This window comes from Mauremys reevesii, linkage group 8 (assembly GCF_016161935.1).
Source record: "Mauremys reevesii isolate NIE-2019 linkage group 8, ASM1616193v1, whole genome shotgun sequence".
Lineage (NCBI taxonomy): Eukaryota > Metazoa > Chordata > Testudines > Geoemydidae > Mauremys > Mauremys reevesii.
Window position 1 is genome coordinate 97,225,301 of NC_052630.1, and position 22,210 is coordinate 97,247,510.

The 22,210-nt window shown below is 39.9% G+C and overlaps 1 protein-coding gene across 9 annotated transcripts in view; it reads left to right on the forward strand.

Annotated features, from left to right (window-relative positions):
• GLIS1 (GLIS family zinc finger 1) overlaps nt 1-22,210 on the forward strand; it is a 267,233-nt gene that overhangs the window by 119,143 nt on the left and 125,880 nt on the right. For all 9 annotated transcript variants that reach the window (XM_039486547.1, XM_039486546.1, XM_039486552.1 and 6 more), the window contains 2 exons: nt 6,534-6,732; nt 16,841-17,945. In XM_039486547.1, the coding sequence (XP_039342481.1) occupies nt 6,534-6,732; nt 16,841-17,945 (1,304 nt within the window). The remainder of the gene's footprint in view (nt 1-6,533; nt 6,733-16,840; nt 17,946-22,210) is intronic.

The window sequence follows — 22,210 nt, forward strand, 5'->3', positions numbered from 1 at the left end:
ATTATTCTGGTTATTCAGGCAGGTTTACATTGGTTGGGAGCGGGGAGATGTTCTATTTCTGAACATTTCTAAGTAAAATTCACACAGAAGAAGAAATGTAGGATTCAATCCTGCACATTCTGATTGATGAGAATAGTTTTTACATATGTAAATTGCCCTTACTCAAATGAGCAGTCCCTTTAAAGCCAGTGGCTCTGAATTTGATCCGATTTATGCTGGTATAAATTCGGAGCAACTCCACTGAAGCATATGTCCAGTGGAGTCAATGCCACTGACATCAGTTACATCAGAATAAAAATGGTGACAGATCAGAGTCTGAACCTATTTGATTATTCATGTGGAAGGATTTGAAGGATTGAAGTTTTCTTATACTTCTGGATAAATCTTTTATATTTCCTTCTTAAGCATCTAAACTAAAAATACAAACCCAAACCCGGAAGACAGGAAAAAAAAAAAAGAGAGAAAAAAGTTAAGTTGTTATGGATTCCATTTCCATGAGATCCTTCTGGAAACCAAGGCACCTTCTAGTTTCATTAGGTTTACTCTCTGTAAATTTGGATTAATTTTTAATATGGATTTATGGAATTATTATGGTTCTGCTGAAATGAGGGTAAACCTTTCATACAGGTAGAGAATATGTGCTCTTTTTCCATCTGTCATTGGTAAGTTACACTATGTAGGTTAAAGGCCCGCTAATGCCAATTGAAAGAGGAACTCCAGTTTCAGGCATGGAAAATACTTCAATCTCCTACCAGCCAATGATGTTAAGATTGTACAAAAAAGTCAGTTGTCAAAAGGCTAGGTTCTACTCTAAATTACACTAAATTAGACTAACTCTATTTAAGGCAGTGAAGTTGCTTCTGTCTATGATGGTGTAACTAAGTTCAGAATCTGGCCAGCTGTATTCAGAGGCAATTCCTCTCTAATTTAGGTTTGCTGCTGGAAGAAGGTGATACTTTTAATGTCATTACTTGTCTGCTGTTGTGTCAGCTGCCATATGGTTGGCTCGTTTTTAAAGATGCCATTGTGCAAAGGTGACCCGATATGAGATTCTGTTAGACAGTCTGTTTGGAGCCCAAGTTAACAAATCTACAAGGTACTTTGTGAAGATAAACATACGGCAGGTTGGCTGAAATTCTAACATGCATAATTTTGTGGATTTGGCTTTTGAGTACTCAGCTTCTTTACGCAGGGGACAGGGGAAAGAGTTTCATGATTTGACAGCTATTGGAAAAGATAATTGTTTTTGACAGCATATGGATAGTGTTAATGTTATTCTAGGAAATCTCCCTCTTCAAACAAATCAATATCAGTGTTTTCTGATGTGTTGCTACAGGTTAGTACTGCTGAATTCTGGATGGAAGCTTCAAGTTTCTGTGTTCTGATAATATGATAAAATTGTTAAAATACATTTTTAGAAAGTCCTTAATGAATTTCAGACTTGTATCATCCAGAGACTGAAAAAGAAAGAGCGGCTGCTTTTATTACTGGTCAGGTATAAATGAAAAAACCTAAAAGACAATTGATCGTATCCAGGATATAAAGAACACATTCAATGGATATTCTGTAGCCAACATCTTACTTTCAACCAGGGAAATAAGTAATGACTCATGGCTAAGATGTCAGGAACCAGGGCTAGGATGTCATAGGAGGGATATATTTCCCAGCTTTGCCATTATATCTGGGAGGTGTGGCTTTTAAAGATGCATGGAAAGTTCTTCCCAAGAAAAATGTACAGTATTTTTAAACACTCAATACATAGGACTATATGCAAATTAATAACAGGGTCTGATTATGCCCTTGTTTTGGTGATGCCTCATGTTCCCATTCTCCTCCATGGTCCCTGGGCTACATCTCCCATGGTGCACCATGGCCTCCCCTCTTCCTGAGGTACAGTGGTGCATCATGGGAGTTCCGTGACTACAGTGCATCATGAGAGATGTAGTCCAGCTGGGGAGCCCAGCCATTTGAACAGAATGGGCCAAGGGACACCCAAACTACAATTCCCATAAGGTAACTTAGCAGCATTTCCAAATCAAAACTTTTGGCCTAATGTTTCTGAGTGAAACTTTTTAGTTTTCAGACCAAAAAAACACTTTTCAATTTTTGGATTTTTTTTTAATGAAAAGTCAAAATTGTCCTCAGAAAGCAGATACTTTACACACACACACACACACACACACACACACACACACACACACACACACACACACACACACGCAAAAAGTTGAGTCAAAAACCCATGGAAATTTGTCAGCAATGTCTAGTGCTGACAACTCCGATTTCAGTAAACAGGAGTAACACCATTGGTGTAAGTGAAAGGAAAATCAGTCCTTACTTGACAGCTCAGCCTTATGTAACATGAATAGAGAGAGAAAGTGAGTGACTTGTTTTTGTAGATATAGTGATAGCAGAGTTTAGATGTTTTAAAGCTGAATGGCAAATACTTTGTACAAAGGCTTATATCCTTTTTTTGCTTTTTATCATGGCCAGAAAGTTCTTCTCCCATCATCTGCCAATTTTTTCCTTCACTTGTTTCTTCCCTTAGCAATATCAGGAATGTCAAGCCTGGCATTCCCTAATAGAAAGGACAGGGTTTGAATCTTTAACAAAGTTCTGATTTCCCCCAAAATGTAAGTTAGTCATGAAGTGAAATAGGTATTTTTCAGAGTAAACAAACAACATTGTTTTAAACAGTGTGACTAAAAACCTCTTCCCCTCTCAAGATCTCAGGTTTGATTTTCTTGACTCTTATGTTGCCATCTTTTTCACTATTTCTCCAGTTATCAGAGAGTCTTCCAGGCCAGAAAATATGTGGATTTTCAAAGTTTACCTCCAAGATTTACCTGCCCTCCATAATCATTGGCTTTTCAGACTATCCCCTCTCTCATATTCACTAGAGCCCTGAACCTGGTCCCATTTAAATTCCATTGACAGCAACTCAGTGTCCCGCCATACCTCCTCATGGCACAAGGGGCAGCCATCTTGGCGGGTAGCATAGCTTCTGTCCCATTGGAAACATGGAAAAGGAAAGACATCTTTGTTAAACAGAGCTTCACAGTCAAAAGCTGTAGGGAAATGGTGGCCATTTTAACAGAGCACAGCCTGTGGCTTTGATCCAACAAAGGGAAATGGCAACCATTTTGAAAAAGTGCAGAACTTCATATATTCACTGTTAATTACCTTTACCTCATGAAAAGATTTAAAAATGCTATATACCATGATATTCCTGATACTATCACAACAGATGGCTAATAAGGTAAATGTGAATGTTAGAATGTATGTAAGTATGAAAGAATGATAGAAATTGTGTATAAAGGTTGCATAGAGGTAATTCCACTCAAGTATATGTATATGAGAGGAGAATCTGGCTCATTTCAGTGAGTTGTTCCTGATTATGCATACACACACACACACAGAGATGTATCTTAGTTCACAGAATGGGTATTTTGCAAGTATTTCTTTGGCAGAAAGGATTGTTTTAACATTTTCAAGAAATATATTCAATTAGCAGCAATAACCCAAATTAGGATGGTATGTTAACTTCATAAAAAATGTGTACTTGATGTTCACATACTTTTCATGCCCCAAAACTGCAGTGGACGTGAAAATCAGGCCATTATGCTTGGAACCATCTCTAAACTTTCTTCACAGTTCCAGACCTGTGTGCCAACATCTAAGAAGTGGTTATTTCAATTATACTATAGTCACTGCATGATGAATACCATTTCTTTTGCCATACCATTTTCAGTGACATTTTAAAGTGTGAATTACCACATATGGAACTAAACCATTTGTTCCACCTTATGAGTCAAAACCCTACGTTGGAAAATTGGCATGTTACAGACAGTGTGACCCAGGATATGTCTAAACTGCAAGATGGGAGGGTCCCAGAGCTCAGTCTGAACCAGAATGGCTACACTGAAATTAAATAGCCCCTCAGCCTGAACCGCATAAGGCCAAATCAGCTGGCAAGGGTCAGCTGTGGGTGTCTAATTGCAATGTAGACATACCCTGAGACTTGGTGGAGTCATGTCGCAGTCACACTTTCTGTGATGATACTGAAAATTGTTTTGTTTCATCTACAATAACACAAACTGTTTTCAACTCTAGTTCAGGAAGATCTACTGCTGACAGCCATTCTTTGCAATGGGTCAGTTTCCAAATATAGATGTGGCTAATAAAAGGAAATGTTTTAAAATATTTTACTGTGACACAAACACATTTTCAGATCAAAGCTCCAGGCCTACTCTGCACAAGCAAGACTCTATTTGATTTTTCCTGCACAAGGACTGCAGGATCAGGCCTTTGACTGCAAATCTGTTTGACTGCAAACTGCAAAATAGTGGGCTCCACAAAGATCTGTACATACAAAATGATGGGGGTCTAAATTAGCTATTACCACTCAAGAAAGAGATCTTGGAGTCATTGTGGATAGTTCTGTGAAAACATCTGCTGAGTGTGCAGTGGCAGTCAAAAAAGCTAATAGAATATTAGGAACCATTAGGAAAGGGACAGATAATAAAACAGAAAATATCATAATGCCACTATATAAATTATGGTACTCCTATACCTTGAATACTGCGTGCAGTTCTGGTTGTCCCATCTCAGAAAAAATATATTACAATTGGGAAAAGTATAAAGAAGGGCAATAAAAATGAGTAGGGATATACAGATGAGGAGAGATTAATAAGACTGGGACTATTCAGCTTAGAAAAGAGACAGCTAATGGGAGAATATGGTAGAGATCTATAAAATCATGACTGGTGTAGAGAAAGTGAATCCGGAAGTGTTATTTAACCATCATATAATACAAGAACCAGGAGTCACCCACAGAAAGTAATAGGCAGCACATTTAAAATAAACATAAGGAAGTACTGGTGGTACTTCACGCAACGCATAGTCCATCCGTGGAACTTGTTGCTAGGGAATGTTGTGAAGGCCAAAAGTATAACTTGATTAAAAAACAAATTAGATACCTTTATGGAGGATAGGTCCATCAATGGCTATTAACCAAGATGGTCAGGGCTGTAGCCCTGTGCTCTGGGTATCACTAATCCTCTGATTGCCAGAAGCTGGGACTGGAGGACAGGGGATGGATCACTCGATAATTACCCTGTTCTGCTCATTCCCTCTGACGTATCTGGCACTGGCCACTGCCAGAAGACAAGATACTGGGCTAGATGGACCATTGATCTGACCAAGTATGGACATACTTATGATCTAGTATTTTAAAGGCATAGCCCATGTGCAATAAGCGTATCATGATAAATATAGTGATTTTTTTTTGTAGCTAGCAATTTAAGGCCCTTCCTATTCTGCAAATGTTTTCCCACATGCTTAACTTTTAGCTCATGAGTAGTCCCATTAAAGTCAATGGAATTACTCACATATTTAAATTTAAGCATGTGTGTTGGTGTTTTCAGGCTCAGGATCTAAGTCCTAGGCTATATCTTGCCATCTGTTTTTAAACACATCTATCTTTTTTGGATCTATGCATCTAATGTCCATGGATATTTTGAAAATGTATCCAGAATTCTTTTTCTTAAAATGATTGCTGTATCTTTGGTCCATTTCCCCTCATCTTTTGGTGTAAGAGTGAAATTAAACATGTGCCAGATCTAACCATAGCAGAATAAGAATATAGAAAAATAATAGATTATTTTGAAAATACGAATAAACTTAAACACATGGAAAATATTTATTTTTTCCCGATTTTTTCATCAGAAAATAAACTAGAATCTCCTCACTAATGCCCTGATCCTTCATATACTAAGGGCATGCTAGTACAGGAAAGTTTTGCCACGTATGCATGTCTGTACAGGAAAGTTTTACCAGTATAATTATACTGCTACAGTAAAACAGTATAGTTGGACTGATATAACTCACTATGTGGACACTCTTATTCTGTTATTAAAGTGGCTTTTTTGGTTTAGCTTACAAGTGACATAAGCTAAACCAAAATAATTAAACAAAAAGGCACTCAGGTCATGTTAAGTGTATCTACATGGGGAATTATGCTTAGTTTTCACATCTTATACCAGTATAACTTTCCTGTGTAGACAAAAAAATAAAGACTTCAGTTAGACTGCAGGAGACCCTTGCATTAATATTGTCCCCATTAATTTCACTAATAGAAAAAAACCCAACAACTAGTCCTACCAAAATAAATGAATAAACCCCAAAACAAAACTAACCAAACAAAAAATGTAGGAAACACTGCCTCCTACTGCCCCCCAAAAATGTAGAAGAAAAGGAACCTATCACGTTTTTTTTTAAAGCTAACATATGAAGTGAAAAACAGCCCCATCTTTAAAAAGAGGAACAAGAGCAATAAGTTCTGGACACTAATTCCTTTGGAATTAGTTCTTGGTTCATTGTGAAACCCTTAACATTCTTTGCTGTTGCAATTATAATGCTTTCATGAGAGGAGACAAAAGTGGGAATAACTGAGAATGATAACTGATATAGCAGCATCCATGGGTAGAAGCTTATGGTTATTTTTTCTCTCTCTCTTTTAATTTATTTAACAGTGAATGGTGGATACGGCCACTGTAATTTGATGTCCGAGAAGAAGAACATGATGGACATGGAGATGACAAATAGCTCAGTACCTGTCTGTAGACAGAGTCTGCTCATCCACACAGGAAATCCACCTACCCGAGACCACCCATTATCTCGTGAGAGATTGCTAAATGTCGGTCACCTGAATTTAACACACTCAGATACCAGGTATTGTTCCTGTTTTTGTTGCTTTATATACCTTTCCCTTTTGAAGTCCTTCATTGCTATAATCTTTTTTTCCCAGTAGCAACCTTTTTCCCAGTAGCAACCAGGATTTGGACATGGGTTCTGCCTTCATTGGGCCTGGTTCAGTGGCCTGATGTGAATGCCAGCGTTGGATGATCTCTTTGGCTTTTGCCTCATCTTGTCATTCCATCTGGGGCAGCCATTTAATCTCCCCTTCTAAACAACTAATTCCATTACCCATTAGCAGCTGTCATTGATGGTACCTTACTGCTGGGCCTTTCTGTGCAGATGCACTCATACTGCTCCATGATCCTCCCACTAGGTGATCACTCTAAAGGCAGTGGCACCCGTCACTTTTGGAGTTTAAGTATGTCTTCTCTGTGAGTACGATCCCAGCATCCACTGAAATGTATGATAGTTTGCCAGTGACTTAAATAGAAAGAAAACTGCCTCCTCTCCCTCCTCACCACCCATGATGCTTTCAAGTTCCAGCCAGGGAAATAAGGATAGTAGAATCACTCCCAAATTGGAGTCTTCCATATGGCAGTCTGGCATGCCACCATTAAACCTCCAGGAAGTGTGTGCCACTCTCATTTCTACAGTGTTTCCTTTAACAAACGGAGCGAAATGTTCCCATAGAGCACCATATCCTTGGTATTTGCTTTTAAGGCTATAATGTAAAAATCTGGGCTCTGGTTTTGATATATGCACAGTTCTTAGATTCTGTTCATGGCAGACCCCTACTTAAACATTTGCTATAAATTAATTATACGAAAATGTAGAACTCTATTATTTTTTTGTGTTGTTGTTACAAATTTAACATTACCAGATTTTAAACAAATACCCTAAACAGACATCCATTGTGAATAGAAGCCTGCTCTGAATTAAAATCTGTCCATCTATTTTAATTACAATGCTTTTTGGCAAAGCTTATGATATGGAATGATCTTGACCTTTTTGAAGAGATGCAGAAATAAAAAAACTCAATAAAGTTGCAGCCTTTATCTTAAATATTTGGAATAATTGGTGCTTTTTGCCTGGAACTATCAAACCAAAATTTCCATAGACCCAGCAAGAGGAAATGTTGACTGTGTAACTTAGTCATGGAAATCTGGCTGTTTTTTATTTTATTATACACGTTTATGCATTGTTTTCCCTTTTTCTTTTACTAATGGGATGAGGATATCTGCATTTTCAGGAACAAAAGGCACATCAATGTGACAAGCAAGTGGAGAGAACTTTAAGGAAAAAAAGCAGATCATTTTCATGGCAAATAGCAAACATATTCTGCTGCTGGTATTAAAACTTTTATGCTTCAGCTGCATTTAACTCAGCCCTGTCCCAACCCTTTTATGTCTCGGTGCAGTGCTTGCAATTATCAGGCTGTTTTTATTCTGTCGTTGAGGATAATTATGAAACAAAGATAATTAGGGCAGGAGAAAACAAAAGGAGAAGGAGAGGACCCTGCTTAGATCTTTTTGAAGCTTTTTGTAAAATCCATAATAGAGAAATGATAGATATCTCTATACTGGGGATCACAGTACTACACTCAGAAATATGAACTGCTTCCATCTCTGTCTGAGGGAAGATTCCCAGAACAACATAGAGGATTGTATGCAACAGAATATGAGAGGGCTGCTATTACGATAAAGCAGCAGGTGATTGAGGTAATTCTCTTGTGTTTGTTTTACAACATGTTCTAAAATCAGCAGGTTTCACCATTTCCTGAGTAACTGTTTGGAGAGCATCTTGAGGTACATTGTGGTTGCTTTCCATTCCTTCATGGGCTATTTGTTTATATGGCCCGTCATTCATCTTGCTCTCTGTTTGTATGTCCACCCTGTTTCCACAGTTTTGATTTGTACAGGATTTGCAGTGTAGTGTTCATGCCCTGCTTGGCTCTGTGAGCATGACAGACATACAGTAACTAATCCTGGCACAGTGAATGCACCTGTCTTTCCTAACAGACACACTATATGGAGTCAAAGCTACTTCTTGGTATGAAAACGAAGACAGACAGCATTTATTATTGTTACTATTCATTATTTACACAGTGCCATGGTTGTGGTTCTTTACAGACAAATACAAGAAGACAATGTCCTTACTCTGAAGAGTTAACAATCTAAGAGCCCAATTTGCATAGTGCCGAATGCTCTCGCTTTCAGTGAAGTCAATGGGAGTTGAGGGTGCTCCATGCCTTTCAGGACTGAGCCCTTTCTTGGACAGTGCCTGGACAAAAGAGGGTGGGAATGGATGTAACAAAACGTACTGTGGACAGCACTGACTGTACTTTGCGCTGGTCATTCTGACCAGCTCTGATGTCCAATGCATAAATAAGGGGAAATGCAAATTCTGACAAGGATTCTGGGTTAATCTTTGAATGACTAGTGTGTGCAACCACAAAGAAAACCCAAACAAACAAATAACGGCACCCCCACCACAAGCTCAAAATCTTGCCAGGAATTCAGTGTTACGACTGGCTTCTGCTGTTTTTCTCAGCACATTGAAATTCATTATCCCCATCAGCGCCCTCCCATCCTGCATAATTTTCTCTCAGGAACTGTATTCAGTGATGACTGCATTAATCCATGGATAATACCCCCTTCTCTTTCATCCCAAGATCAATTAATAGCTTTTAAGTTATGCAACATAATTTCCACTACATAGTATTTGTAAATGAGATGTGTGTGTTATACTGTAAAAGTCCTACTACCTTCTTACCACAATTGGCCTCTGTGTACAGCTAATGTTGGCCATTTGTCAGATAATCCATTATCAGGCATGGAAAACTCTTCCCACATTGTGTTCTTGTTTTTCTGTGTAAAAACAGGGAAAGCAGCGGAGCAGCCAAAGAGCAAGTGTTGCAAAGGGCCCGTAGTTGTGTAGCAGAACAATATCCTCCAGCTTCTTAAAACTGTCAGTAGTCACAAAAGACTTGCTTGCAAGGTAAATTAAAGGCATGTACATTTATTTAGCCAAAATCTCCAGATTATTTACTATGGTGCTGTTTTACTTTGAGGCTGTTTTTAAACTAAAACACTTCTAGCATAGTGCTACTGTCCTTGCTCTCTGGCTCCAATTACAGTGTATGGAAGTCTCTTTAGAAGTACCACTTCGCTCGCCCCCACAGGACTGTAACATACTGTACAAAGGCCTTGCTTCCTTTTACAGTGTGCTGTAACATCCCGTGCAATTGGATTGTTGCTTAGAGTGAACATTTAAAGATGTGTCCAAACCTATATGTATTCTGCTGGGGAGGTCATTAGGAATTCCTCCACCTCCAAAATTCACTATTTCCTCCAATTCCTATTGCATATCCCCAGTATCAAACCCACCCACTCTGCCCCTGCCTTTATTCCCTGCTTGTTGGCACAACTGTATTGTGTTCATTTTACTGTCCCTTCATCCTCCCACCTTCATTTATTTGTTACATCCATGTTTGCATCAAATCATAGTCCCTGGACTAGTGATTCTCAATCTATTTACCATTGTGGGCTGCATATGCAGCTTTCTGTGTTATGTGGGCCGCATCCACACAATATATATATTCTACCAGTATGGCCCTGAGAATGTCACATGGGTCACAGCTGTGTGCTGATTGGGCTGCAGGTTGAGAACCACTGCCCTGGACTGTGAGATCTCTGGGGCAAGGACTGTCTTTTTATCTGTTAGTACAATGCCTAGCACCATGCGGCTCTAATCCCTGACTGATTCACTCATCTCGACGCTATCGCAGTACAAATGATAAATAATAACATCAGAAGGAGCTACCTAAAAAGCTGGTCTCCAGGAATCCTGTCCCTCCCAGTCCTGCTCAGTAGCACTGCACCAATTCTGCTCCAGTTAAGGCCCCACGATGGCTGCGGAGGCAGGGGCCCAGAGTTTGCCCTTGAAGGGTGATGATAAAATTCTGTAGTAAACACAGAAAATTTACACTAATGCAACTTTAAGGTTGAAAATGTCCACACCCAAACGTTGGGAAATGAAAAGAATGCAACTTCCTACAGCAATGTTAACTGACTCACGGGGGCATAATGTATATAACGTGGTGCATATATCTAGAAAGCTATAATTCTTATGAAGAATTCTGGTATACAAATCTGCATCAGTAGCCAATATTTATATTTACATAAGCAGGGCCTCTGTGACACAAAGCTGGGTGGATGAGAAATGTGAATTCAGTCTTTCTTGATTGAAATCATTCACCCCAATGCTTCCTTTTGCTTCTTCTTAGAAATCACACTTTTTTTACTCTTTATGCATTCCATACTCCATGTGATACAATGGTCTTCATCACAGAAACTGCAGTCCTGATTCTGAGTAAGGCCGAGTCCTGGAAACTCCCATTGATTTCACTGGAAGGTTTGGGAGGTTAGTGCCTCTTGGGATCAGTACTGTGTGCTGCAGGACCAGTCACCATTATTAAGGTCACAAAAGGAAACTATCCCAATGCATACGAAAGATAGGAAGCATGGTAAGAGACCATTCTGGCTTAACCAGATCTTCAGCAAACTGAAACTCAAAAAAGTGTCATACAAAAAGTGGAAACTAGGTCAAATTACAAAGGATGAATATTTAAAAAAAACAAACCAACGCAAGCATCTAGGGACAAAATTAGAAAGGCCAAGGCACAAAACAAGATTGAACTAGCTAGGGAGATAAAGGGTAGTAAGAGAAATTTTACAAATACATTAGAAGCAAAATGAAGAATAAGGACAGGAGAGAAAGACAGTAACAGAAAATGGAGCAATGGCCAAAGCGTTAAATATATTTTTTGTTTCAGTTTTCACCGTTAAGGTTAGAATGGAGGACTAATATAGCGAACATCAGTATAAATGGGATAGGATCTGAGGCTGCAATAGGGAAAGAACAAGTTAAGAATTATTCAGACAAGTTAGATGTCTTCAAGTTGATAGGGGCTGATTAAATACATCCTAGAATACTTAAGGAACTGACTGCAGAGATCTCTGAGCCGTTAGCCATTATCTTTGAGGACTCATGGAGGAAGGGAGAGATCCCAGAGGACTGGAAAAGTGCAACTATAGTACATATCTATAAAAAGAGGAATAAGAACAGCCCAGGGAAATAAAAACCCAGTCAGCTTAACTTTGGTACCTGGAAAGATAATTATGCAAATAATCAAACAATCAATTTGTAAGTACCTACAAGATAAGAAGGTGAAAGTCAACATGGATTTGTCATGGACAGATCTTGTCAAACCAACCTAACATCCCTCTTTGATAAGGTAACAAGCCTTGTGGATGGGGGGAAACAGTAGATGTGATACATCTCAACTTTTTAATAAGGCTATTGGTACTGTCTCACATTACCTTCTCCTGAGCAACCTAAGAAAACATAGCCTAGACAAACCTACTATAAGGTGGTTGTACAACTGATTGGAAACCAAACTCAGAGTGTAGTTATCAGTGGTTAAAAAAGAAGCTGGAAAGAGCATATTCAGTGGGGTCCCATGGGGATCTGACCGGGGTCCAATTCTATTCAATATCTTTTATAATGATTTGGGTAATGGCATAGAGAGTATACTTAAGTTTGTGGATGATACCAAGTGGGGAGGAGTTGCAAGTGCTTTGGAGGACAGGTATAGAATTCAAAATGATCTTGACAAACTGGAGAAATGGCCTGAAATAAACAGGATGAAATTCAATAAGGACAAATGCAAAGCACTACACTTAAGAAGCAATAATCCATTGTACAAATACAAAATGGTAAATGACTGCCTAGGAAGGAGTACTACAGAAAAGGATCTGGGGTTATAATGGATCACAAACTAAACAGGAGTCAACAATGTAACACTGTTTTTAAAAAAGCGAACATCATTCTGGGGTGTATTAGCAGGAGTGTTGTAAACGAGACACAAGAAGTAATTCTTCCACTCTACTCAGCACTGATAAGGCCTAACTGGAATACCGTGTCCAGTTCTGGGCACCACACTTTTGGAACGATGTGGACAAATTTGAGAAAGTCCAGAGGAGAACAACAAAAATGATTAAAAGTCTAGAAAACACGACCTATGAGAAAAGATTGGGAAAAAATTGGGTTTGTTTAGTCTGGAGGAAAAAAAGACTGAGTGGGGGACATAATAGTGTTCAAGTTCGTAAAAGGTTTTTGTAAAGAAGATGGTGATAAATTGTTCTCCTTAATCACTGAAGACAGCACAAGAAGCAATGGGCTTAAATTGCAGCAAGAGAGATTTAGGTTAGACATAAGAAAAAACCTAACTGTAAGGGTAGTTAAGCACTGGAATAAATTGCCTAGGGAGGCTGTGAAATCTCCATCACTGGAGGTTTTTAAGAACAGGTTAGACAAACACCTCCTCAGGGATGGTCTAGATAACACTTAGTCCTGCCTCAGTACAGAGCACTGGACTAGGGAACATATTGAGTCCTACATTTCTATGATTCTAAGATACCAGCTGGAATTCCACACTTGGAGCTCTTACAGGATAGGGCTCTCACGTAATAATGTAGCTTCAGGGTTTCAGGCTGAAAAATAATCATCTTATTTGCTTTTATACAATATCAGATGCAGGGCTGCACAAGGATTTTTGGGGGGCCTAAGACAAAATCTGAAACTGAGGCCCCACACCCACCCTTCCAAAAAAATTACCTCTTAGGGGAGGCCTCAGGTAGGTAGGTAGGTAGAGGAGTGTGTGTGTGTGTGTGTACCAAGCCTGCCGTGTACTCACCCCACAGCGGCAGCTCCTGTCCCACCGGGCTGGGTCCTGCTCCCCACTCTGGGCATTGCAACCCCATATGTCAGGTTGCAACATTGCTCACTGAAATTTGGCAGCCACCCCTCCGTCATGGATGGAGAGGCCACCGAGAGAAACCTGAGTGGTGCTGTGACCCTGTGCATCAGGTCACAGCAGTGCCACTCAGTTTGGGGGCCCTCTCAAACAGGGAGCCCGGGGCAAACCGTCCCTTTTGCATGTGTCAACCCCCCAGCCAGGCAGACCTGATAAGATGTGTGTTCAAATCTTTGTCCGAGGTTTTGTAACCATTATGTTAATATATTAGGTTTTCCCACTGTCTAATTGCCCTTTCCCCTGCTCTGCCCCTCCCCCAAGGCCCTGCCCCTTCTCCAAGGCTTTGCCCCGGCTTTCCATCCCCCGTCGCTCACTCCCCCACCCTCACTCATTTTCACCGGGATGGGGCAGGGCGTTGGGGTATGGGAAGGTCTGAGGCCTCTGGGCTAGGGGGTGGGGCCGAGGGGTTCGGACTGTGGGAGGGGGCTCTGGGCTCATCCTGGGGCAGGGGCCTATGGGGTGCAGGATGAGGTTCAGGGTGCAGGCTCCGGGAGAGAATTTGGGTGCGGGGGAGCTCAGGGCTGGAGCAGGGGGTTGGGCTGCGGGAGGGGGTGAGGAGTGTGGGCTCTGGGAGGGAGTTTGGGTGTGAGATGGGGGCTTGGGGCTGGGAGAGGGGGTGTGGGAGGAATTTTGAGTGCAGGAGGGGGCTCAGGGCTGGGAGTTAGGGTGCAGGGGGGTTTCAGGATGTGGGCTTCAGCCGAGCAGTGCCTACCTCAGGTGGCTCCTGGAAGCGGTGGCATGTCCCTGTGGCTCCTAGGCTCAGGGGCAGCCAGGCAGCTCCGCACGCTACCCCGCCTGCAGGCACTGCCCTCGCAGCTCCGTTGGCCATGGTTCCCAGCCAATGGGAGCTGCGGAGTCGGCACTAGGGGCAGGGGCAGCGCGCAGAGACCCCCTAGCCACTCCTGCACCAAGGAGCCAGACGTGCCAGCCACTTCCGGGAGCCGCGCAGAGCCAGGGCAGGTAGGGAGCCTGCCTTAGCCCTGCTGCACTACTGACCGGACTTTTGACTTATCGATATCTCCCAGATTGCGTTCAGTAGCAACTGGGAGATTGAGGCTGATTCCGGGAGACTCTCGGCCAATCCAGGAGGGTTGGCAACCCTATAACATATGCCTTCAAATATTATGATGAGGCCTAATATAGAATGGATTAAATAATAGGAAATGTGACTGGTGTGTTGTACTATAAAACATTTCTCATAATGAGTCTGAGATGGCAGCATTACTACTGAGCCATGAGCTATGCTGGCCATTCCAAATGAAGGCTTAAAAAACATTGCTACTTCTCCATCATCTAGTTTGCTTATGCCACATAGTTTACAGGCAGATGGGTTTAGAAATGGTTTAGAGGTTTTAAAAGTGTATTAGGACTGTGTTTTTAAGCCTTGCCATCTTTAAAACCAGATGCCGTAGTTACCATGGGACCAACGCTACAAAACTAGAGAGAGAGAAATGATAATTAACGGAGTATGGAAACCACTAAAAATTATTTAAAATAGTATTTTTAAAGTAGTAATGTCACAGTTCAAGATCCGAGTGCTGTATCTCAATGGAAAGTAGGGAATTCTAGTTCTCCAGCGGGATCAAAGCTCTTATACCTAATACTGATGGTTCAAAGGATACTAGATCATAAACCTGTCACAACTAGAAGACTGAATATTGCCAGTACTGAGTCTCAGTGCACTGTAATCTTTTTGACAAATCTCTCCTTGTTGTGGGTATGAATAGTTTTTGTGGGTGTTTTTTTTTAAATTCATAGCTGTTGGAAAGCTGCCCATAGTTGGAATGTTAGAGTAGTCGCAGCAAAAATGGATTAGTGATTAGAATGCAGGTGAAATAGTCAAGTTGTAAGATAAATGAAATCTACCCCATGGTTCTATGATTTACCCCATAAATATTCCCATTACATATGTGCACAATACCTGCATGTTTGACTCATCAGTAGCTATCTAGCTATACATGCTGATTATACACACATTGCTCGCTCTTTAAATTTTTTCCAATTTTGTCTTAAATGTGGTTTCCTTAAAAACTTGCTGAATAACCATAGTTGCCTCAGTGTTTGCAGTATTACTCACAATCCTCTGTAATGTGAAATTCACTCATGTGAAGAGGGCCAGCACAAGCCCTATATACTACAAAAACTGTAGGAATATCTAGGGAACAGCTGCTGATAGTGAGAAATAATACAGACACAGTTATATCCGCTATGATAAATATTTATGAGAGAGATAAAACTTTGTGCTTTAGGGCATAAGCCAACTGCTGGTTGCCTGGAAGAAAATATTAGGAAAAAACTTCTCCTATAGGCAGGTTTATTTCAAAATTGTCTGTTATGGAGTTTTTTAGACCCTTCCGCATGAGTCAATTTGTATAGCCCAGTGTTAGAACAAGACTAAATGGATCATGGATCTGATCTGATATGGCAATTCTTATGTTCCTAACCCTATTTAGTTACCCAAGGCATGGGTTCCTACCTTGGGGGTTGTGACTCTCAATAGGATCTTGAACAAATGCCAGGGAATCAGAGCTACTCTATCCTTCCCTCATTACCAAATGGCAGAGGGGGGCTGGCTAGATCCCAGCTGGATAAAAATGGGGTGCTCTGGTAGGGAAAAGGTTGAGAATCACTGTTCTAAGGCAACTAGCGGGTTTTTTTTAATTGATGATTATTGTACATTGTAATAGTGGCCATCAGTTCCCATTATTCCTTTACATTCCCCTTTTTTCAGCTGATCAAAATTTTTCCTCAAACAAATGCCTTGTGAATTGAAAGTTTGTGAATTTTGTAATGATGAATGTCTCTAGAGAGTGTGAACAAAATTAACGCCACCACTGTGAGCTATGGGAGAACTCCAAAACACTTGCCCCGTGTGCTCTAATGAAAATGCTTGTGTTCAAAAAGCTCAAAAAACTAAAAAATGGCTAAAGCCTTAAACTTCACACTTTTGTCTATTGTTTTGTCCAATCTGTATACTGACCCTATAGATTGTGATTGATGAGTTGCCAGTAGTAGCGGGTGGGAGGGGGAGTTTGTACAATGTGTAACCCACTGTGTAAAATTAATCCCATATAAAATGACGCTACCTTTACAAGGCCACAGAGGAAACATTGCAGGATTTTTTAAGTTAATTGTTGGAAGACACAGACAATGTGCAGTAGAGAATTAGTCGTTTCATTCTCCAGGGCATAATAAATGTGGCATCTTGTACAAAAATCATAAATTCTCCCACAGTTGGTGATGTTTAATGAAACTGTATTACAGGTCTCCCAGGTTTCAAGACTCGGTCGATTCTTCCACTTTGTGCATGAATGGAAGTCACCCAGCTCAGCACATTAAGCAAGAGTGCCCAGGTGATTATAAGGTTCTTTCGGAGGTTTCTGCACATAGAAGGACTACAGAGGGAATGGAGCTGCGAGCCTCTGGTAGTCTGCATCCTGAAATAGACCTAATGAATAATAGCTTTACAAATTCACTTTCATCATACTTGTTTAATAATGAACATAGCTCCTCCCTGGGTTCATTGTCCTTTGGCAGTCCTCAACATTCAGCCAGGCTACAATCAAGCAACCTGAAGAAAAGATGCATCTCTGTTATGCCATCTGCAGCTGAAGGAATTGATATTACAGCTATTATCCGCACGTCGCAGACATCACTGGTCACCTGCGTGAATGGTTTGCGGACTAATTCGGCTGGCATTTCCTCTCATCCTGTGGAGATCAGTCACCACAGTGCTCAGAAATCGTCTCGTCCCCAGTCTTGCTCTCAGCCTGGGAACCCTTGCAGTCTTCCCTCTCCTTCAGCATGCCTTGTACCTATTTCCACTGAATGTGACAGAGGTGACTGTGATCCGCTACAAATGCAGCAAATAGAGGAAAATGCAAGTCTTAACCTTATGATGAATGGTACTAGTATTCCTCAGCAAGACACCTTGCACAGCAGCCAGAAGGTGAGTTTCTTAAAACAAGAACCGGTCGATGATTATTCCTCCAACACAGATCTCTTTCGGCATCGTCAGGGGCTGCCGCCGCCACCTTATCATTTACACCAGCAGCTAAGCCAGACTCAAGGGACTTTGCCTCATTTACACGTCTCCGTGTCTCCAAAGTCCCTTCAGCCCAGTGAAGGAGATGAACAAGAGATCTGCAATGGCAAACAGGTCTGTCGGTGGATTGACTGCAATGCCACTTATGACCAACAAGATGAACTGGTCAGACACCTAGAAAAAACACACATTGACCAGAGGAAGGGAGAGGACTTTACTTGTTTCTGGGCAGGCTGTGTCCGTCGGTATAAGCCTTTCAATGCTCGTTACAAACTGCTGATTCATATGAGGGTTCATTCTGGAGAAAAACCAAACAAGTGTATGGTAAGTCTGGAATCTGTTTGTTTGAATAGAAACATGCTACTCTGCTCACTCACTGGCTCGCTCTCTTCAATATTATTCAAATATAATTATTGTACTTTTCTGTAGCTTGGTTTGTTCTAAGGAGAATTGGGGAAAGAACTTAATTTTAAAGGAAATGTTTGAGTAATAAATATTGGAGCTCTTGGAAAAGAGATTCAGTCCCCTTATATGAAAGCTTAACTTTTAATACAACGGTTTATTTCTTAATATTCATTAAAGCATCAATAAAATGACGATCAAAGCCAGCAGCAGTCATTTAACATAAAATAAGGGTCACTGAGCCTCGGGTGACATTTTAAATAAAGAAACGTAAAACTCATCTAATTAAATTCTTTTCATTCCTCCTTCTCAACAATAACCCGTGGAGTTAATAGTGCAAAAGTTTGAGATGGTAGTTGGGAAAAGAAAAATAATCATATTAAGGATTTAAAATGGTTAAAAAATCAGAATATCTTGAGATTTTCTCAGGCTGTTAGGGATTGGTTTTAGGGGGGTGGTTTTGTTTTTTGAACTTGCAAAATAGAGTTCTAAAAAAATAAAACCCTTTGTTCTCCTCTGATCAAGCTATTGTAAACAACATCAGCACTCCAGAAAGGGGATCTTGAGAACAGCATTGTCTGTTCATCTGCACCCTATGACGATAATACAGCCAAATTAAAATAAAAGTTAATGACTTCCATAGAGCTTTCCATATGCAGGGAGGAGTAATAATATAAGACCTTGAATAGACTAGATAAAACTAAGCAAGTTTGACATGAGCTTCCAAACTGAGCCATGAGATTTTCAAAGCTTTCTTTGTGTACTGCTGTTTTAAAAAAAAAAAATCAAAGGAATAATTGCACCAGCAGGTCATGGCAGTCAATTGACACAATTTCCCCCCATTATTGTATTGGTAGCAAAATCTTATAGCAAGAAATACTCATAAGAAGGTCAGGCCAGGATGAAGTCCATTGTGGGGTGTGTGTGTGTGTGTGTGTATATATGATAAGAGCATATATATATATATTTGATGATAGAAATGTCTCAAGGCCTTGTGTCAAGTATTAATGATGGGTTGGAGGGGAGGAAAAGTAATATGCAACGTTTCTTGCCTTGCCAGAGAATAATGCTACATCACCGTAACAACTTTTCATTTGCCTTATTATCTTAATAATGTTATTTCAATATTAGTATTCAATAAGTATTCCATATAACCATGTATATGGAATAACAGTGGAAATAATGGAAGTAGTGAGGCATCATTATCTAGTTGCTTGTCACATTTTAAGAATGACAACTGTATGTGTCTAATTTATCAAGCTAGAGTACTTTACTTTTACAAATAATTACCTTTTCCTCAGTTTCATAGGTAGCACCAACATCTCTTGTAAAAGCACCGAGGAATTTAAACTCCTTACAGTTATTTTTATTGCCGTAAATGTTAAAAGAACAATGAAAATCCCTTTCTTTTAAATAAAAATGTAATGAAACTGCTAAACCATCTGGATTTCTCAATGGAACTGGCTTTTTAATCACTTACAAAGAAATGAAAACAATCTCTCCTCTTCATTTCTTTCAGGGTTTTTTAAGGAAAATGATAAAATGGGGGAAGTTGGTTAGCTTTTCTATGATGATGAAAGACATAGTAGAGAGTGCTAGATTCACTCAGGAAGGAGATGGAAACCCTTTTTCATTTTCGCTAAGATGCATATTTGACAGCTATTGTATAGCAGATTTCTAATGTTACATTCCCAGTCAGTGTTTGTATAGGAATCTATGTATATCACAGAAGTTAGTTCACGTAACACTAAACATTTCCCCCTTTCAGTCACTTTGTTAGTCTGCATTAAATAATTGGCTATTGACAACATCTCAAGAATTTAGTGTTGTGAAAGGCCTGATGAAAACCTGCGTATCGGAATGCTGGAAATATGTATGTAGTCTTGGCATGTAAATATATAAAGCGCTGTTTCATTACAGCTGACAGTGTAATCACTCCAATACTCTGTGTGCCCCAGAGAGAATTAAGAGCATAACGTCATATGAGCAGTTAACTCCTTCCATAGCCAGAACAAAAATAGTGACTATTAGCAGGTAATAATAATTGAGACCTGGAGTCCTATGCTATAGTAAAACCAGACCTTAGGGGCACATTAAAAATGCATCTTTTTTGCAAGTCTAGCTTCCTGCTGTTGAAAACATTTGATCTAGCAGTGCAAGATCTGAAGCCAGAGACTCGTCTCCTTAAAATTATTATCCACAAACGGGGATCATTTGCCTGCTGAATTACATTCCATTTTTTACAAAAGATTTCTTTGTGTTTTCTTTGTGATATGATGTTATGCCATTTTACGTTATTGGTTATCTTTTGATGGGGTAATAACTGTGCAGTTACCCCTGGAAATTAATACGGCAATTCATTTTGCATCAGTTGAGGTCTTAGATTTTGTTTTGTTATGTTTTGTGGATTGCCCTGTTCAGTAACTTTGCATCTTTTGGTATTTGTAGTGGGGATTTTCTTTCATTGCTTACAATTACCCACTGTGCACACTTCTACTTCCTTTTTGAGGCTGCTGATTTTCTTCTTTCTTTTGCCTGGTAAGATTGCTGGCGAAGTAGGTATTGGGACTGTTTGGGACGCTTAGCACAAATAGCACTCAATCCATATAAATAAAAGTTTTCTTCCATGTAAAATTATTAATTTCTTATGACAGGCTTTGCTACTATGTACTGTAATAGACAAAGGAATTTTGGAATTCAAGCCACTTGAGAACAGGAAATACATGAGACATTTTGATTGAAAAGTAAATGGTCCACTAAAACTGCAGTTAATCCTTTTATTATCTTTCCAACAGCAGTTTCCACAATACTTTCATGAGGTAAGCTTCCTCCAGTCCAACTGTAACACTCTCATCATTACAGCTGGTTTAAATTTAGCTAGCATGCTTCTTTCTCTACTACCAACGGTCGAAAGGCAAAACGACATCCGCTGTAGAGGAACTACTGAGATTTTGGGTACTTCTTGTGCTTTCTGCATTTTGTTGCCAAAACCTGTACTCTGAGTATTCTCCTTTCCTATTCAGTTATATGTTCTAATTAAGCTGTGTCTTCTCTTCATTGTGTTCCTTGTGTTTGATTTTTTCCTTGGGCTCTGCAAGTAGTCTAAAGGAAACTACCTAATCTCTCTGCAATATCCTGTTATGTTTCATACTTAACTCATGTTATTTTAGTTTTATTAAATTTGGGGTTCATCTGCATTATAATCAAAAATATATCCAACAAAAATAATGATGCAATGTACTTAAGACTTCAACTTTTGAAGATTAATTTCATGCTTTTTTAGATTTGATGTCCCAGACAATTGGAATTTTGATTGTCTGAGACAGCAAAAATTAGCAAGCTTAAATGGTTTTCATTTAAAAAAAATATTTCTCATAGCTGCTCTTTTGTTGTCTTTCAGTTTTACCAGCATTTTGATGTATGGAATAATAGTAATCCCTAAATACTGTAGACTAACCATAAATCCCTGTTTGAGAATGTAAATATATGGCTGTTCGTTTAGTCTTGTTAGGCCTAAGACTGTTTGATTTGGATAAAACTACTAGTGGGTCATCTCTTTCAGTCCCTCCTGTATGGTGGCAACTTCATAAAAAATAGACAAGGCTACCATTGCTCTGTGTGTGTGTCTGTGTGTGTGTGTTTTCAAGGAACCCAATTTTCAAACTTGGGCTACTAAGAGTGAAGAGAAATAAGAAAATCTCATTTCTATTTATGCAATTTATTTATGTTTATAGAAACTAGGCATCATAAATTGCGGTGCTCCAGTAAACCACCAGTGATAATGGCTTGACAGGTGGCCTGGCTCTCAATCATTAACATATCTAGTTCACTTATCTTAAAGAAGCAAACTATGTAGCCTGTTGTTTTCACTCTTGCTTTCTCTTGTCCAACCCCGTGGTGTCCTACACCTACTTGTCACATCTTGTTCCTTCTTTGATTGCAAGCTCTTTGGAGAAGACACTCTCTTTTATTTTATGTATGTATTGTATGCAGTGCACAAGGGGGGGGACAAACGGGCATGACCCCCACCTCCAGTAATTGGCAGGAGCACAGAACTCCTCCATCCCCAAGGCCACAGCAGGTAGAGAGAGCTCCTCTGGCCCAGTGGCTCAGTGGGAGCACAGAACATGCCCCCCCAAACCCTGTGAAATTTTAAATTTCTGAGCATGCCCTTGGGCCTGACCTGG